Source organism: Sapajus apella, unplaced genomic scaffold (assembly GCF_009761245.1).
Source record: "Sapajus apella isolate SASKATOON/1434 unplaced genomic scaffold, GSC_monkey_1.0 scaffold11, whole genome shotgun sequence".
Classification (NCBI taxonomy): domain Eukaryota; kingdom Metazoa; phylum Chordata; class Mammalia; order Primates; family Cebidae; genus Sapajus; species Sapajus apella.
Window position 1 is genome coordinate 5,320,483 of NW_022436951.1, and position 18,338 is coordinate 5,338,820.

The window sequence follows — 18,338 nt, forward strand, 5'->3', positions numbered from 1 at the left end:
CAGAATCAAATCAAGAACTCAACCCCTTGCACAATAGCTGCAAAAACAAACAAACAAAAAAAACCTTAGGAATTTACCTAAACAAGAACGTGAAATACCTCTACAAGGAAAATTACAAAGCACTGCTGAAAAAAATTTTAGATGAGACAAGCAAATGGAAACACATCCCATGCTCATAGATGGGTAGAATCAATAATGAGGAAATGACCATACTACCAAAAGCAATCTACAAATTCAATGTAATTCCCATCAAAATACCACCATCATTCTTCACAGAACTACAAAACAACAACCCTAAAATTCACAGGTAGCCAAAAAAGAGCCCATATAGCCAGAGCAAGACTAAGTAAAAAGAATATATCTGGAGGCATCACATTATCTGACTTCAAACTATACTATAAGACCACAGTCACCAAAACGGTGTGGTACTGGTATAAAAATAGGCACACAGACCAATGAAACAGAATAGAGAATCCAGAAACAAAACCAAATACTTGCAACCAACTGACCTTTGACAAGGTAAACAAAAACATGAAGTGGGGAAAAGACACCCTATTCAACAAATGGTGCTGGGAGAATTGGCAAGCCACATGTAGAAGAATGAAACTGGATCCTCATCTCTCATCTCATACAAAAATCAACTCAAAATGGAACAAATACTTAAATTTAAGACCTGAAACCATAAAGATTCTAGAAGATAACATCAAAAAAACTCTTCTGGACATCCACTTAGGCAAAGACTCCAGGACCAAGAACCCAAAAGCAAATGCAACAAAAACAACGATAAATAGATGGGACTTAATTAAACTAAAAACCTTCTGCACAGCAAAAGAAATAGCAGAATTAAGAGACAACCCACAGAGTGTGAGAAAAACCTGTACAATCTATGCATCTGACAAAGGACTAATATCTAGAATCTACAAGGAAGTCAAATACATCAGCAAGAAAAAAAATCCCATAAAAAAGTGGACTAAGGACATAAATAGACAATTCTTAAAAGATATACAAATGGCCAACAAGTATGTGGAAAAATGCTCAACATCACCAATTATCAGGGAAATGCAAATGAAAACCACAATGCAATACCACCTCACTCCTGCAAGAATGGCCATAATAAAAAAATATTAAAAAATAGATGTTGGCGGGGATGTGGTGAAAATGCAACACTTTTACAATCTTCACACTGTTGGTGGGAATGTAAACTAGCACAACCACTATGGAAAACAGTGCAGAGATTACTTACAGAACTAAAAGTAGGTCTACCATTTGATCCAGCAATCCCACTGCTAGGTATCTATCCACAGGAAAAGAAGTCATTATACAAAAAAGATACTTGAATATGCATGTTTATAGAGGCACAATTTGCAAATGCAAAAACCTGGAACCAGCCCAAATTCCCATCAATCAACGAGTGGATAAAGAACACATGAGATATATATATAGAACACGTGAGAGATAAATATAGATAAAGAACATGTGAGAGATATATATATGTGTATATATATAAAGAACATGTGAGATACACACACACACACACACACACACACACACACCATGGAATACTACTCAGCGATAAAAAGGAACAAAATAATGGCATTTGTATCAATCTAGATGGAATTGGAGACTATTATTCTGAGTGAAACAACTCAGGAATGGAGAACCAAATATCATATGTTCTCACTCACATGTGGGAGCTAAGCGATGAGGACACAAGAATGATACATTGGACTTTGGGGACTTGGGGGAAAAGGGTGGCAGGTGGAAAGTACCCATTGGGTACAGTGTACACTGGTCAGATGATGGCTGCACCAAAATCTCAGAAATCATCACTAAAGAACTTATTCATGTAACCAAACACCAGCTGTTCCCCCCAAAACCTGCTGAAATTTAAAAAAATTTTTTTTTATTTTTTAACTGGTCACTGATGTGATCAAAAAAGGAAAACAAATTAAAAAAAAAAAACCTTTTAAATGTTGCTTGTGTATCACTGGTCTTGGAATATAACATTCAATGCTTCTCAAATTTATTTGACCACAGAATGTCTTTTGTCAAACTTCTGATTTACATATCCTAGAAATCAATTTGGGAAAAACTGCTGTAGTGTTCATAAAAGTTATTACATTATCAATTATGAGAGCCCACCACTCATGCTGATCCATAAAGAGTTTTGAGAACAAGGTTTTCTCCCCAACTGCTCTATTTAACTTAAGTTTTAACCAGAATAGCCCAAGTCCTCAGTGGTCCAGTAGTGTATTTGTTAATACCAATTATTCATTTTCTTAACACATTGCATAAAGTCTCTGCTGCTTAAGTCTCTTAGTAATTATGGACATCCCTGTCTTGTTTCCTTTTTAAATGCAAGTAGCTTCAGTACTCTATTATTATTATTATTATTTTTTGGGGGGTTGGAGTTTCGCTCTTGTTACCCAGGCTGGAATGCAATGGCGCGATCTCAGCTCACCGCAACCTCCGCCTCCTGGGTTCAGGCAATTCTCCTGCCTCAGCCTTCTGAGTAGCTGGGATTACAGTACTCTATTATTTAATACAATATTTACTTTAAATTTTAATAAGTAACTTTTATCAGATTTAGGTAATTTCTTCTGATCTCTATTTTACTTAGAACTTTTACTGGGAGAGACTGCTAAATTTTATCAAATGTCCACTTTATCATATAATAAAATCATATAATCTTCACCTTTCATTTGTTCAATAAAGAAGAATACTGAAATATCCTGATGGTAAAATATCCTCACATCCTAGAATAAACCTTACCTAGAATAAACCTTACCTAGTCATGCCATATTATTAATTTAGATTGCTGATAAATTTCACTCCCTAATATTGAAATAAAAAATGTAACCTTAAACAAACATATCTTAACTACTTAAAAAGGTAATTATGCTGCTAAAAAAACTAAGATAAGAAAAGAAATAACACTACATAATCTGATTTACCAGAAATCTTAGCCAAATATATTTATTTTATTTTAGTCACATTCTTATTTGTATAGATTGACAACTTTCAGTTTCTTTTAGATCAAATTAATTTTTTAAATTTCTCTATGAAAGTGAAATTATGTAATTTGTCTTCTAAAGATAAATTTCAGAAAACATAAAGTATCTAAGAATATGAACAGCAACTATGAATGTTAATAAAGCAAATTTTCAGAAAGTTAAAAGATGAAAGACAAAATAACCTAAGAACAAAAAAGATATTTAACTGAAGTAATGGTTCACCTAAATAATACCATCTATATTTTTTTAACTTACAAGATTTTTTATTGTCATTTTCTCTATAATCAAAGTGCATTCTTATGAAGTACTTTTAATACTAAAATGAATCACACAGTATAACAATACAGGGAAAAGCTGCTAATATATTCCCTATGATATCCTTCAGTCATGGATAAGCAGATATAAATGCAAAAGAATCTTAACCACTTAATCACTGTCAAGGATGTGGAGAAAAGGGAACCCTCATACATTGTTGATGGGAATGTAACTTTGTACAACCATTATGAAGAACAATTTAGAGGTTCCTCAAAAACCTAAAAATAGAGCCACCATATGATACAGTGATCCCACTGCTGAGTATATAACCAAAACAAAGGAAATCAGTACATCAAAAAGATAGTCGTGCTCCCATGTTTTGTTGTAGCACTGTTTCCAATAGCCAAAATCTGGAAGCAAGCTAAGCGTCCATCACCAGATGAATGGATAAAGAAAATGTGGCAATACATACAATAGAGTACTATTCAACCATGAAAAAAGAATGAGATTCAGTAATTTACAACATTAGTGGAACTGGAGATCATTACATTAAATGAAATAAGCCAGGCATGCAGACAAACATTGCATGTTCTCACTTATTTGTGAGATCCAAAAATCAAAACAATGGAACTCATGAACATAAAGAGGAGAAGGATGGTTACCAGACGCTGGAGAGGGTAGTCGGGGGTGGGAATGAGGTTAGGATGATTAATGGGTTAAAAAAAAAAAAAAAAAAAAAAAACAGAAAGAATGAATAAGGCCTAATAATTGATAGCACAACAGGGTGACTATAGTCAATAATATAATTGTACATTTTAAAATAACTAAAAGAGGCTGGGTAGCAGTGGCTCGTGTCTGAAATCTCAGCACTTTGGAGGGCCAAGGCGCAGGGATCACCTAAGGTCAGGAGTTCATGGCCAGCCTGGCCAACATGGTGAAACCTGTCTCTACTGAAAATACAAAATTTAGCTGGGCATGGCGGCAAGCGCCTGTAATCCCAGCTACATGGGGGGCTGAGGCAGGAGAATCACTTGAACCCGGGAGGCAGAGGTTGCAGTGAGTTGAGATCATGACACTACACTCCAGCCTGGGTGACAAGAGTGAAACTCTGTCTCAAAAAAATATAAAATAAATAAAATAAAATAACTAAAAGAGTTTAATTGGATTGTTCATAATACAAAGGATAAATGCTTGAGGGGATGGATAATCATTTTACATGATGTGATTATTATGCATTACATGGCTATATCAAAATATCTCACATACCCCATAAATACATATACCTTCTGTGTACTCACAAAAGTTAAAATAAAATTTTAGGGCTGGGCATGGTGGCTCACGCCTATAATCCCAGCACTCTGGGAGGCCGAGGTGGGTGGATTACCTGAGGTCAGGAGTTCAGAGACCAGCCTGGCCAGCTTGGTGAAACCCCATGTCTACTAAAAATACCAAAGTAACTTGGTGTGGTGGTGCATGCCGGTAATCCCAGCTACTCGAGAGGCTGAGGCAGGAAAATCACTTGAACCTGTGAGGCGGAGGTGGCAGTAAGCCGAAATCACACCATTGCACTCCAGCCTGCGCAACAAGAATGAAATTCCATCTCAAAAAAAAAAGAGAAAATGTTATCAATTTCCTCAGTTATAACTTTCAAAATCAATATTAGCCAATAAGCTTGTGTTAGCTATTAGACTCAGATGGAAATAAGTCTTTACCATAAAAAGTAACAATTAGTCACAACTGCAATGCCCTTTGAGTCCACTTAATAGCATCAATCTAACCCAACCTTAATAAAGTCTACAGGAATTTATAACACTCTTGGTTTCATAGTGTCCATTTTTGTTTAACCAAATCCTACACTATCACATAATATCAATGAAAAGAACAAGAATATATAGGCCGGGCACATTAGTTCACGCCTGTAATCTCAGCACTTTAGGAGGCCGAAGCAGGTGGATCATTTGAGGTCAGGAGTTCGAGACCAGCCTGACCAACATGGTCAAATCCCATCTCTACTGAAATATAAAAATTAGCCGAATGTGATTGTGGGCACTTGTAATCTCAGATACTTGGGAGACTGAGGCAGGAGAATCACTTGAACCCAGGAAGCGGAGGTTGTAGTGAGCCAAGATTGCACCACTGCACTCCAGTCTGGGCAACAGAGTGAGACTCCCTCTCAAAAAACAAAAAACAAAAAATATGTATATATAAAGTAAGAATTCCTAATATTCCATTTACTACTTTACTGCCAAAATTGTAACAATACAAACATTAAATAAAATACCTAAAGATATGAATGTATTAGATGAATTATCAACAATACTCACGCATCATTTGAGCAAGTCATAAATTCTCCCTTTATTTTGGGATGCCATGAACCAGTATGAAGCATTGCTGTGTGACCCTTAAAAATAAGGACAAAGAAAAAAGAGATGTTTTTAAAAGGTAAAAAATAAACTGACTAGAAACTGGCATCATTTTTAAATGTAAAATGCACGATTTTAATTATAAAGCTATATTATTTTATCCCAATTTTTTTTCATAACATGCTTTGTTTATTTCACTTTGTTTAACTCTTTGTGTACCACCCCATGCCCACTTCAGGTATTAGCTCAGTGCTTGTATATAACAGGTACTTCATAAGGTAGGAAACAGAGAGGAAAGTGACATCCTTTCTTTAGGAAAAAAAAAAAAGAAAGAAAAGGTAAAGCCATAATAAGAAAGACAGGTCCTTCTTCAAAGATTATGACTCCTTTCTTCAATGAAACACAATCAAGAATAGAAAGCTATAACAAATAAGCAAGGTGAGGGCAAGAGATTGGGAGGGAAATCCATATCTCCTAAAAATGTGTCAACAACCTTGATTCTACAATGCCTCTGTAAAAATAAGTATGTGAGTAAAGGAAGAATATATTTTAAATGACTGAGGCAAATTAGCTCCACTAAGTACAGAGAATATAAAAACACTATAATTAAAACAATGTGATACTGGTATATGTAAACTGACATATAGAACACCAAATCAACTGCAGAGTACATAGAAAACATAAACTCACACACATACACAAATGCATAATTCCCTCTCAGGCAGCAAAGTCAGCTAGAGTAGTCTCATACAGCAAGTCAGATTTAGGTGGGACAGAAAAGAGACTGGTCCTTTTTAGTATAATAGCTGCAGTGACTCTTATTCTGACACAGTTCAAAATAAAGCTATGATTAAAGAAGTAAAATGTACATATTTAAGTGACTTACAAAAAAAAAAATAACAGAAACTCTCTGGAAAGACACATGGGCCTGGAGATCATCTTCAGCCAAAGTTGTCTACAATGCCTCAAATAGTATCTGGCCAAGGCCTGACATTCTGTTCATGTTTACAGAATACAAATGAGGGGAGATGGAGACTCTTAGCACTGCAGGAGACAGGAATTGAACCAATACCTGGAGGGACTAGATGGCAAGTCCAGGAAAGTGGGTTAGTTGAGGAGGAATGGAGGAGGGAAAAGGAAGGAAGGGGTAAAGTGAAAATAAAGCAATGAGACAAAATGCTAGCAATTGGTAAATCTGAAAAAGAAGTATAAAGAAGCTATACACTCCTTTTAACTTACATCTTTTCTGTAAGGTTAAAATTATACCAAAATAAATATTTTTATTAGGTTTTTTGTTTGTTTTTTTTGTTTGTTCATCTGTTTACAGATGAGGGTCTCACTCTGTTACTGAGGCTCAACTACAGTGGTGCAACCACCACATAGCTCACTGCAGCCTCAATCTCTTGAACTCAAGAGATCCTCCCAGCTCAGCCTCCCAAGTAGCTGGAACTACAAGGCAATTAGCACTACACCCAACTAATTTTTTATTTGTTATAGAGATGTGGTCTCTGCTATGTTGCACAGGCTGGAAACTAAATACTTTTTTTTAAATATTCTGGATTCTCAGTGAAGGAAAGCCAGAAAGAAAAGAGAGGGGAGGTGGGTGAGGGGAGGAGATGGGAGGGGAGGGGAGGGGAGGGAACGGGATGGGGACAGGAGAGGAGGGGAGGGGACAGGAGAGGAGGGGAGGGGAGAAGAGAAGAGAATAAATCTATCAGGCTGCTCAGTGAGAAAAGCCTGCTTAAAAATATAAGAAGAAGAATCTGCAAGTCCAGCTGGGAAGATTAATTTGAGTCATGTGAAGATCAACAGTGACTCTGACTAGGAAGCAGCACTAAGTGTTGACAAGTGAGTACATATTTTTCACAAGTGCACATAGAAAATTCAGTAAAATCATATTCTAAGTTACAAAAGATACTTCATCAGATATTTTAAAAATTAAAATTATTCAAACTATGTTTCCAAGGGCTGGGTGCAGTGGCTCATGCCTATGGGGGGCAGCACTTTGGGGGGCTGAGATGGGAGGATCGCTTGAGGCCAGAAACTGTTTTTTTTTTTTTTTTAACTTTTTTTAAAAGCATGTTTCTAGACCACAAGAGAATTAAATTAGAAGCCAGTAAGAGAAAAGTCTCAAATATTTGTATATTTAAACACTACACTAATAGCCCATGGGTCAAAAAGGTAATCCCAAGGGAACTGAATAAAAATGAAAATATAACATCTCAAAGTTGTGGGACACAGTTAAAGAAATGCTTAGAGCATTTCTATTAGAAAAAAAGTCTCAAATTAATAATTTAAGCATCCATCTTAAAATATTAGAAAAAGAAGGCAAGTAGAAGGAAAGAAATAAAGTTGACAAACTTCTAGCCAGAACAAGAAAAGGAGAGAAAGAAAGAGAAGACACAAATTACCAACCAATTCAGGGAAAATTAGGAGATACATCACTACTGGCCCCAAAGAAATATTACTATTATAGTAATTTTATGCAAATAAATTTGGTAGCTTAGAGAAAGGAAGAACTCGAATAGTCCTATATGCACTAAATATACTGAATTCACAGTTAAAAGCTTTCAAAAATGGAAAAGAAAACCCCAGCCCAGTTGGCTCTACTGGCAAACTCTACCAAACATTTAAGGAAGACATAACATCACTTTTTCATAACAGTTTCCCCAAAACAAAAGAGGATAGTACACTTCCAGGTTCATTTTATTACCATTACCCTGATACCAAAATCAAGCACAATATAACATAAGAAAGTTACAAAACAACATCCCTCATCAACATAAAAGCTAAGCTCTTTCACAAAATATTAAACCAGTATGTAAAAAAAACAATACATTGCAACCAAGAAGGTTTTGTTCCAAGAACACAAGTCTGGTTCAATAATCAAAAATCAATGTAAATAACCACATTAATAGATAAGATAAAAAAATTCAGAAAAAACATTTGACAAAACTCAACATCCATTCATGATAAAAACTCTCAGCCAATCAGTGATAGAAAAGAACTTATTCAACTTGATAATGCATATTGTCTTAGTTAGCTAGGGCTGCTATAACAAAATACCATAGACTAGGTGGCTTAATCGCCATACACTTATTTCTCATAATTCGGGAAGTTGGTGAGGGATCTCTTCCTGGCTTGCAGATGGGCCATCTTCTCCTGTATCTTCATATGGTCAGGAAAGAGGAAGTTCTAGTATCTAGTCCTTTATTTCAGGAAGGCACTAATCACATCACAGAGAATCCACCCTCATGACCTGATCTAAATCTAATTACCCCCCAAAGGCCTGCACCTCCCATCCCCACCACTATCAGATTGGAGGTGATAATTTCAATATATAAATTTTGGAGGAACACGAACATTCAGTCTATAATAAATACATACAAGAAACCTACAGTTAACAATATATTTAATAATGAAAGATTAAATATCTCTTCTAAATGTCAAGTTTTAAGCAAAGACACCTAATCCCACCACATTCACATTCAAGGTCAATCTGGAGGTCCTAGTAAGTACAATAAGGCAAGAAAAAAAACAGGCATTTGGATAGGAGAAATAAAAAACATTCGTTCCAAGATACTATGACCATTTATGTAGAAAATCCCAAGGAATCTATTAAAAAAAAAAAACATTCAAAAAAAAGAAAAATCAACAAAATTTCTATGCACTACCAACGAACAGTTAGAAACCAAAAAATATTTTAAACAGTGCTATTTCTGATAACCCAAAAAATGCGTGTGTATAAATCTAATAAAATATAATCAGGACCCCTAAGTTTATGTATTATAAAACTTGTGAAAGAAACAGAAGGCTTAGCTAAATAAGTGAGGAGATATACTGTGCTGATGAATCAGATGACTCAATATAGTGAAAACATCAATTCTCCAAATTGATCTTTAAACTCAAAATAATTCCAAATAAAATCCCAATAAAGTGATCTTGTGGAAGTAGAGACTAGAATGATAGCTACCAGTGACTACGAAGGGTAGGGAAGGGGGAAGATAAAAAGAGGTAAGTTGATAGGTTCAAATATACAGCTAGAAGGAATAAGTTCTAATGTTTGATAGCACAGTAGGGTGACTACAATTAATGATGATGTCTCATATATTTTTAAATATCTAGAAGAGAGAACTAGAAATATTCCCAACACATAGAAACAATAAATCTTCAAGGTGATAGATACCTCAAATACCTGAACTCGATCACATATTCTATGCATACAACAAAATATCATGTATACCCCACAAATATATACAATAAGAATGTATCCACAAAATAATTCTAACAAGATTCTTTGTAGATATAGACAGGGTGATTCTAAAATTTACGTGAAAAAGTAGATATTAGAATAGTCAAAACCATTTTTAGAAAGAAAAAAAAGTTGGAAGACACCCTACCAAATTTAAATTTAAATTTGTTAACATGTAAGAAATATTTAAAAGCTGTAGTAATCAAGACAGAATGGTACTGTATCAGAAAGAGGATAAATACATACCCATAAAATACAATGGAGAACTTCAAAAAAAAAAAAAAACTCTCAAGTATCATTGACTATTGATATTTAATATTTGACAAAGATGCAAAGGCAATTTAATAAAGGTCAGTTTTTCCAAGTAATAATGGTGAAATAACTAATCGATCATATGACCAAAAAAAAGAGAATCTCAACCTATTATTCATTCTGTATACAAAGGTTAATGTAAAATGAATGATAGCCCTGAATGCAGAATACAAAATAGTAAAACTCTAAGAAAAACTAGAGAAAATCTGTGTTTGATAAAAAGCTCTTACGTATAACACCAAAAACAGAATCCAGAAGACACTACAACTGACACCAAAAAATACAAAAGATCATTTGAGGCTACTATAAACACCTCTATACACACAAACCAGAAAATCTAGAGGAAAGGTTGAATTCCTGGGAACATACAACCCCCACAGAGCTTGCATCAGGAACAGAAATCCCGAACAAACCAATAGCAAGCAGTGAGAATGCATCGGTAATTTAAAAAATAGCCAACCAAAAAAACCTCAGAACCAAGTGGATTCATAGCAGAATTCTACCATACCTTCAAAGAAGTGGTACCAATCCTACTGAAACTATTTCAAAACACTGAGAAAGAGAATGTGGTATATCTACACCATGGAATATTATGCAGCCACAAGAAAGAATGAGATTATGTCCTTTTGCAGAGATGTGGATGGAGCTGGAGGCCATTATCCTTAGCAACTAACACAGAAACAAAAGACCAAATACTACCTGTTATCACTTACAAGTGGGAAGTAAATGAAGAGAACACAAGGAGACACAGAGGTAAAGGACACAAACTGGGGCCTATCAGAGGGTGGAGGGTGGGAGAAGGGAAAAAAGCAGTAAATATAACTAGTGGGTAATAGGCTTACTACCTGAGTGACGAAATGATTTGTACAACCAACCCCCATAACACACATTTACTTATGTAACAAACCTGCACATCCTGCACATTTACACCTGAACTTAAAGTAAAAAAAAAAAAAAAAGATTGAGAAAGAGGAGGGAATCTTCTCTAACTCATTCTATGAAGCCAGCATCACCCTGATCCCAAACTCAGGAAAAAAACACAACAACAAAAAAACTACAGAGCAATATCCCTGATGAAAATAGATGCAAAAATCCTCAACAAAACACTAACTAATCCAGCAGCCCATCAAAAAGATAACTGACCATGATAAAGTGGGTTTCATCCAAGCGATGATGGAATGGTTCAATATATGTGATATAGTTTGTGTATTTGTTCCCAGTCAAATCTCCTGCTGAACTGTAATCCTCAGTGCTGACGGTGGGACCTAGTGGAAGGTGTCTGGATCATGGAAGTGAATCCTTCATGGATTGGCGCTTTGCGGTAGTGAGTTCCTGCAAGACCTGGTCATTTAAAAGTATGTGACACGTCCCTCCTTAATCTCTTTCTCTCGCTCCTGCATCCGCCATATGAAGTACCTGCTCCTGCTTCACCTTCTGCCATAAGTAAAAGCTTTCTGGGGCATCCTGAGAAGAAGATGCAGGTGCCATGATTCCTGTACAGCCTGCAGAACCACAAGCCAATTACACTTCTTTTCTTATAAACTACCGAGTCTCAGATATTTCTTTTCAACAATACAAGAACGGCCTAACATGCAAGTCAATAAATGCAATTCACCACATAAACAGAATTAAAAACAGAAACCATATAATCACCTCAATGGATGCAGAAAAAAACATTCGATAAAATCCAGTATTCCTTTATGATAAAAACCAGCAACAATCTAGCCACAGAAGGAATATACTGCAAAATAATAAAAGCCATATATGACGAACCCACAGCCAACATTATACTGAATGAGGAAAAGTTGAAAGAATCCCCAACCTCTCCCAAGGATTGGAACAAGACCAGGATGCTCACTTTCACCACTTCTATTCATCATAATACTAGAAGTCCTAGCTAGAGTAATCAGGCAAGAGAAAAAAATAAAGGGTAACCAAATTGGAAAAAAGAAAGTCAAACTATTTCTGTTTGCTGACAATATGATCATATACCTAGAAAACCCTAAAGACTCCTCCAAAAGACTCCAAGATTTAATAAATGAATTTAGCAAAGTTTCAGGTTACAAAATCAATGTACGCAAATCAGTAGCACTATATATACCAACAGTGACCAAGATGAGAACCAAATCAAAAATTCAATCCCTTTTACAATAGCTGCCAAAAAAAAACACTAGCAATATACGTAATCAAGGAGGTAAAAGAGAAATACAAAACGCTACTGAAAGACAATAGAAAAGAATAGAGAACCTAGGAATAGAGCCAAATACTTATAACCAATTGATCTTTAACAAAGCATATCAAAACGTAAATTGGGAAAAGGACACCCTATTCAATAAATGGTGCTGAGAAAACTGGATAGCCACATGTAGAAAAATAAAACCTGATCCCTACAAAAATCCTCGATGGATTAAAGCAATTTTGCCAACCCATGACCCTGAATGGCTTTGAATGTGGTCCAACTCAAATTTGTAAACATTCTTAAAACATTACAAGATCTTTTTGCAATTTTTTTTAGCTCATTAGCTACCATGTTAGTGTATTTTATGTGTGTCCCAAGACAATTCTTTTTCTAATGTGGTCCAAGGAAGCCAAAAGACTGGACACCCCTGTATTAAAGGGTTAAATCTAAAACCTGAAACCATAAAAATTCTAGAAGAAATCCTAGGAAAAGCTCTTCTGGGCACTAGCAAAGAATTTATGAGTAAGACCCCAAAAGCAAATAAAACAAAAACAAATAAATGGGAACTAATTAAATTTAAAAGCTTCTGCACAGCAAAAGAAATAATCATCAGAGTAAAGAAACAATCCACAGAATGGAAAAAAATTATTTGCAAACTATGCACCCAACAAAGGACTAATATCCAGAATCTACAAGGAACTCAAACAAATCAACAAGAAAAAAATAATAATCCCATCAAAAAGTGGACAAATGACATGAAGACACTTCTCAAAAGAAGATATAAAAACGGCCAACAAATATATGATAAAACGCTCAACATCACTAATCATTGGGAGAATGTACATTAAAACCAAAATGAGATACCACCTTAGCCCAGCCAGAATGGCCATTATTAAAAAGTGAAAAAAAAATAAATGGTGCTGTGCATGTGGTGAAAAGGGAACACTTATAAACTGCTGGTGGAAAGGTAAACTAGTACAACCTCTATGGAAAACAGTATGGAGATTTCTCAAAGAAGTAAATCTACCACTGGATCCAAGAATCCCACTACTGGGTATCTACCCAAAGGAAAAGAAGTCATTATATCAAAAAGACACCTGCACACATAGGTTTATTACAGCACAGTTCACAATTGCAAAGATATGTAACTAACCTAAGTGCCCATCAACTGATGAGTAAATATAGAATATGTGGTATGTATACAAAATGAAAAAATACCCAGACATAAAGAACAAAATAATGTCTTTTGCACCAACTTGGATGGAGCTGGAGACCATTATTCTAAGTGAGGTAACTCAGGAATGGAAAACTGAATACTGTATATTCTCGCTTATAAGTGGGGGCTAAACGATGGGTACACAAAGGTATATACAGTGGTATAATGGACACTGGAAACTCAGAAGGGCCTTGGGAGGGAAATGAGGGATAAAAAAACTACATATTGAAGGCAATGTACACTACTCAGGCGATAAGTGCACTAAAATCTCACACTTCACCACTGTACAATTCATTCATGTAACTAAAAACCACTTGTACCCCAAAAGCTATTGAAATTTTTAAAATATTTTATAAAAACACAATCTATAAAAAAATTTATAAACTAGAGTTTATCAAAATTTTAAAAACTTCTGTTTTACAAGGTAAATGAACAGAAAAGCCACAGACTGGCCCACGCCTGTAATCCCAACACTCTGGGAGGCCAAAGTGGGTGGATCACTTGAGCCCAGGAGTTCAAGTTCAGCCCGAGCAAAATGGCGACACCTGTATCTACAAAAAATACAAAACATTAGCCAGGAGCAGTGGTTCATGCCTGTAATCCCAACTGAGGTGGAAAGATCGTTTGAGCCCAGGCTAGTGAGGCTGCAGTGAGCTGAGATTACACCACTGCACTCCACCACGGGTGACAGAGTGAGATCTTGTCAAAAAAAAAAAATTGCAAACCACATACTTGAAAAAGGACTTACATAAGAATACATACATACTTTTTTTTTTTGAAACAGAGTCTCACTCTGTCGCCAGGTGCTAGGCTGGAGTGTAGTGGCACAATCTCGGCTCACTGCAACCTCCACCTGCCGGGTTCAAGCAATTCTCCTGCCTCAGCCTCCCGAGTAGCTGGGACTACAGGTGCACACCACCAGGCCCAGCTAATTTTTGTATTTTTAGTAGACACAGGGTTTCACCATGTTGGCCAAGATGGTCTCCATCTCTTGACCTTGTGATCCGTCCACCTCGGCCTCCCAAAGTGCTGGGATTACAGGCTTTAGCCACCGCGTCCAGCCCATATATACATTTTTTTAACTGAAAAACAAACATTAACAAAACAAAAACCTCTTTTCCCCAATCTAGGCAGAAAAAATTAAATATAGACACTCCATCAAAAAAGATACAAGAAAGACAAACATAGGCTGGGTGTGGTAGCCCATAGCTGTAAATCCCAGGACTTTGGTAAGCTGAGGTGGGCAGATCACTTGAAGCCAGGAATTTGAGACCAGCCTGGCCAACATGGTGAAACCCTATCTCTACAAAAAATATAAAAATTAGCCAGGCATGGTGGTAGGAACCTACAATCCCAGCTACTTGGGAGGTTGAAGCAGGAGAATCACTTGAACCCAGGGGACGGAGGTTGCAGTGAGCCAAGATCACACGACTGTACTCCAGCCTGGGTGAAAGAGCAAGACTTCATCTCACCACCAAAAAAGATGAGAATGTAAGAAGGGCAAACATGAAAAGACGCTCAGTATCATCAGTCATGGGGGAATGCAAATTAAAACAACAATGAGATCCCACTAAACACCTATTTGAATGGCTAAACTCCAAAAAACTGACAATACTAATTGCTAGTGAGGCTACAGAGCAATGGAAACTCTCATTCATTTCTGGTGGGAATGTAAAATGGTTCAGCCACTTTGGAAGACAGCTCGACAGTGTCTTATACAGCTAAACACAGCCTAACCACAGGATCAGCAATCACACCCCTAGGTATTCACCCAACTGATTTGAAAACATGTTCACACAAAACCTACACACAAATGTTTATAACAGCTTTATTCATGAAGTTTTGTTGGTAAAACATATCTTGCCAATGGTACAGACATGGGGTGTAAGGGAAACGGAGAAGTCAAGTATAACTTACAGGTTTTTGGCTTCCTCAACTGGTGAATGGCAATGCCATTTAATGAGATAAAGACTACTGCAGAAGGGATAGGTTTAGGAAGAAAAGTCACAATTTCATTTTTTGACATGTTATGGTGAGATGCCTATTATATGTACATCTAAATTTGTCAAGTAGGTAGTTGGTAATACTGGGCAGGTGAGAAACAGAGGAAAATCTATAAATGTTTATGTCATTAGTGTCTATACATTATATTTAAACTTACCCAGAGGCGGAAGTATAATACTAAAGTGGGCTCAGCACCAAGCCCTGGGATATTCCAGTGTTTCAAGGTTGAACAGAAAAGCAGTAGTGATAAAACAAGAGTGAAAAGGAATATGCAGTGAAGTAGGAAGAAAACCAAGAGAGAACAGTAAATTGAAAGTCAAGTAAGAAGCTGTTTCAAGCAAGTGACTATAATCAGCTATGTCAAATGCTACTGAGAGTTACAGTACTACCAGAGCTGACAACTGACATCAGAGCCATGAATAGAGCCATCAGAGCCATCACAGAACCATGAATAGAGAATTGAACAAAATTCATCTCAATTCTGTGCAACCAGCCGGGTGCAGTGGCTCACGCCTGTAATCCCAGGACTTTGGGAAGATGAGATGGACAGATCGCTGGAGACCAGGAGTTTGAGACCAGCATGGACAACATGGCAAAACCCCACCTCTACTAAAAATACAAAAATTAGCTGGGTTTGATGGAGCACGTCTGTAATCTCAGCTTCTCGGGAGGCTGAGTCACAAGAATCACTTAAACCCCGGAGGCAGAGAGGTTGCAGTGAGCCAAGATTGCACCACTGCACTTCAGCCTGGGTGACAGAGTAAGATTCTGTCTCAAAAAAATAAAACAAAATAAAAATTCTGTGCAACCAACCAAAGTACTAAAAATAAAATGATTTAAATCCAAAGGATTTCCAAGGGTCCCATTAATCTTTCTCTTTTGAAAGTAGAAATTTATCAGCCTATGCTTAAGAAAAAAAAATGTTTTTATTTAAAAAATGAGAAAAAGAAAATACCTATTATCAAGGGCAAACAACTTCGGGGCAAAGAAATAGTTCATTGTACTCCCTCCCAGTTCTTAGTACAGATAAATTTGAGCTGAAGACAAGAGGAAAGGAGGGAAAGAGGGAAGGAGGGAAGGATGAATGGAAGGAGGGAGGGAGGGAGGGAGAGGAGGGAGGGAGGGAGGGAGGGAAGGAGGGAAAAAAAGAAAATGAAGGGAAAGGGAAAAAAAAAAAAGAAAATTTCTATTGACTAGTGGTTAAGAGGGATCTGGCCCAATTTTGCCCCATTAAGTATCTGCCTCTGGGCCGGGAAAACAATTCATGATTTGCAATAAAAGAAACATTCCAATAATCCAAGACATGTCCAACCTTTGAGGACTTAGATCCTAAACTACCGTGTCTTCCCCAAGCGTGTATGCTACACCACACTCTCATTCTCCGCCTCTGGTTAACTAAGCTCCATCTCCACTGACATCTCTGCCTGGTCTCTTAATACAATGCATAGCCTGCTTACCTCCCAGTCAGTTCCCAGTTTACCAGCTTCCTCTACTCATTCCCAGACTCAGGGATTTTACATACTCAATTCCATCATTAGAACCATACTTCCTGTACTTTGTCTAAACAGCAACCCAACAACTCACTCAACACATGCAGGTCTTAAAGGCAGGCCCCAGTAAGCAGGTCTTTTACTGATATTTATTGATTCGAGTTGAAATAGCATCTTGGAATAGAAAGAATTTTTTTTTTTTTTTTTTTTTTTTTTTTTTGAGACAGAGTCTCACTCCATCACCAGGCACCAGGCTGGAGTGCAGTGGCGCAACCTCAGCTCACTGCAACCTCTGCCTCCGGGGTTCAAGCAATTCTCCTGCCTCAGCCTCCCGAGTAGCTGGGACTACAGGTGTGTGCCACCACGCCCAGCTAATTTTTTGTATTTTTTTGTATTTTTAGTAGAGATGAGGTTTCACCATGTTGGCCAGGATGGTCTCGATATCTTGACCTCGTGATCTGCCCGCCTCGGCCTCCCAAAGTGCTGGGATTACAGGCATGAGCCACCACGCCTGGCCAGAAAGAATATTTTTTAATAAAAGAAAACTACCCCTCTTGCAGAAGACATTAGGATAAAAGGACATGTGGTCGCCTTAGCTGTTGAGTACCCAGAATAAGAACACAGATATTAGGTTAAACAGAAAAAATTTAAAAGGCTGTGAATGTTGTTTCTTATTTGTAAAGATAGGAGCATGACAAAGGCAATGGGAATGTTAAGTGCCCTTGTGTTAAAACAGTGACCAAAATTAGTCATAACGAAATGAAGTTCAACTAAGGATTCTTAAATGGATCTAAACAGATTCAGTACCATGGCTAACACTAGTGGAACAATTTTTAAAGAGACACCTACTAAAGAACAGTTAGTGACTAAAACACTTTTTCAGCAAATAAACTACTTTTTCTCTCTTCTTCCCTTATCTAAACATAGGCACTCCTGAAAAAATATCTTTTACTTAACAGACTTAACTGGATATGACTTAGAAGAAAGAATTAACCAACTATTTATTTCTCATAATATGCTATACTTTGAGAGAGAAAAATATTACCCATAACCAATATTGGTTTCCTCAAAACACACACACACACACACACACACACACACACACACACACACACACACACACGGGAGGAGAGAGGGTGGGGGGGGGGGTGGGTGGGGGGGTGGGGGGGGGGTGTGGGGGGGGGGGGGGGGCAGGGGGAGGGGTAGGGGGAAGGGGAGGGAGTTGATAATCTGACTCTTGTGGCTGCCTGAAT

General features: G+C 37.0%; 1 protein-coding gene across 4 annotated transcripts in view; it reads right to left on the reverse strand.

The window, feature by feature from the left end:
• Positions 1-18,338, reverse strand: part of WDR70 (WD repeat domain 70) — a 328,762-nt gene that overhangs the window by 206,227 nt on the left and 104,197 nt on the right. For all 4 annotated transcript variants that reach the window (XM_032278922.1, XM_032278923.1, XM_032278926.1 and 1 more), the window contains one exon: positions 5,594-5,670. In XM_032278922.1, the coding sequence (XP_032134813.1) occupies positions 5,594-5,670 (77 nt within the window). The remainder of the gene's footprint in view (positions 1-5,593; positions 5,671-18,338) is intronic.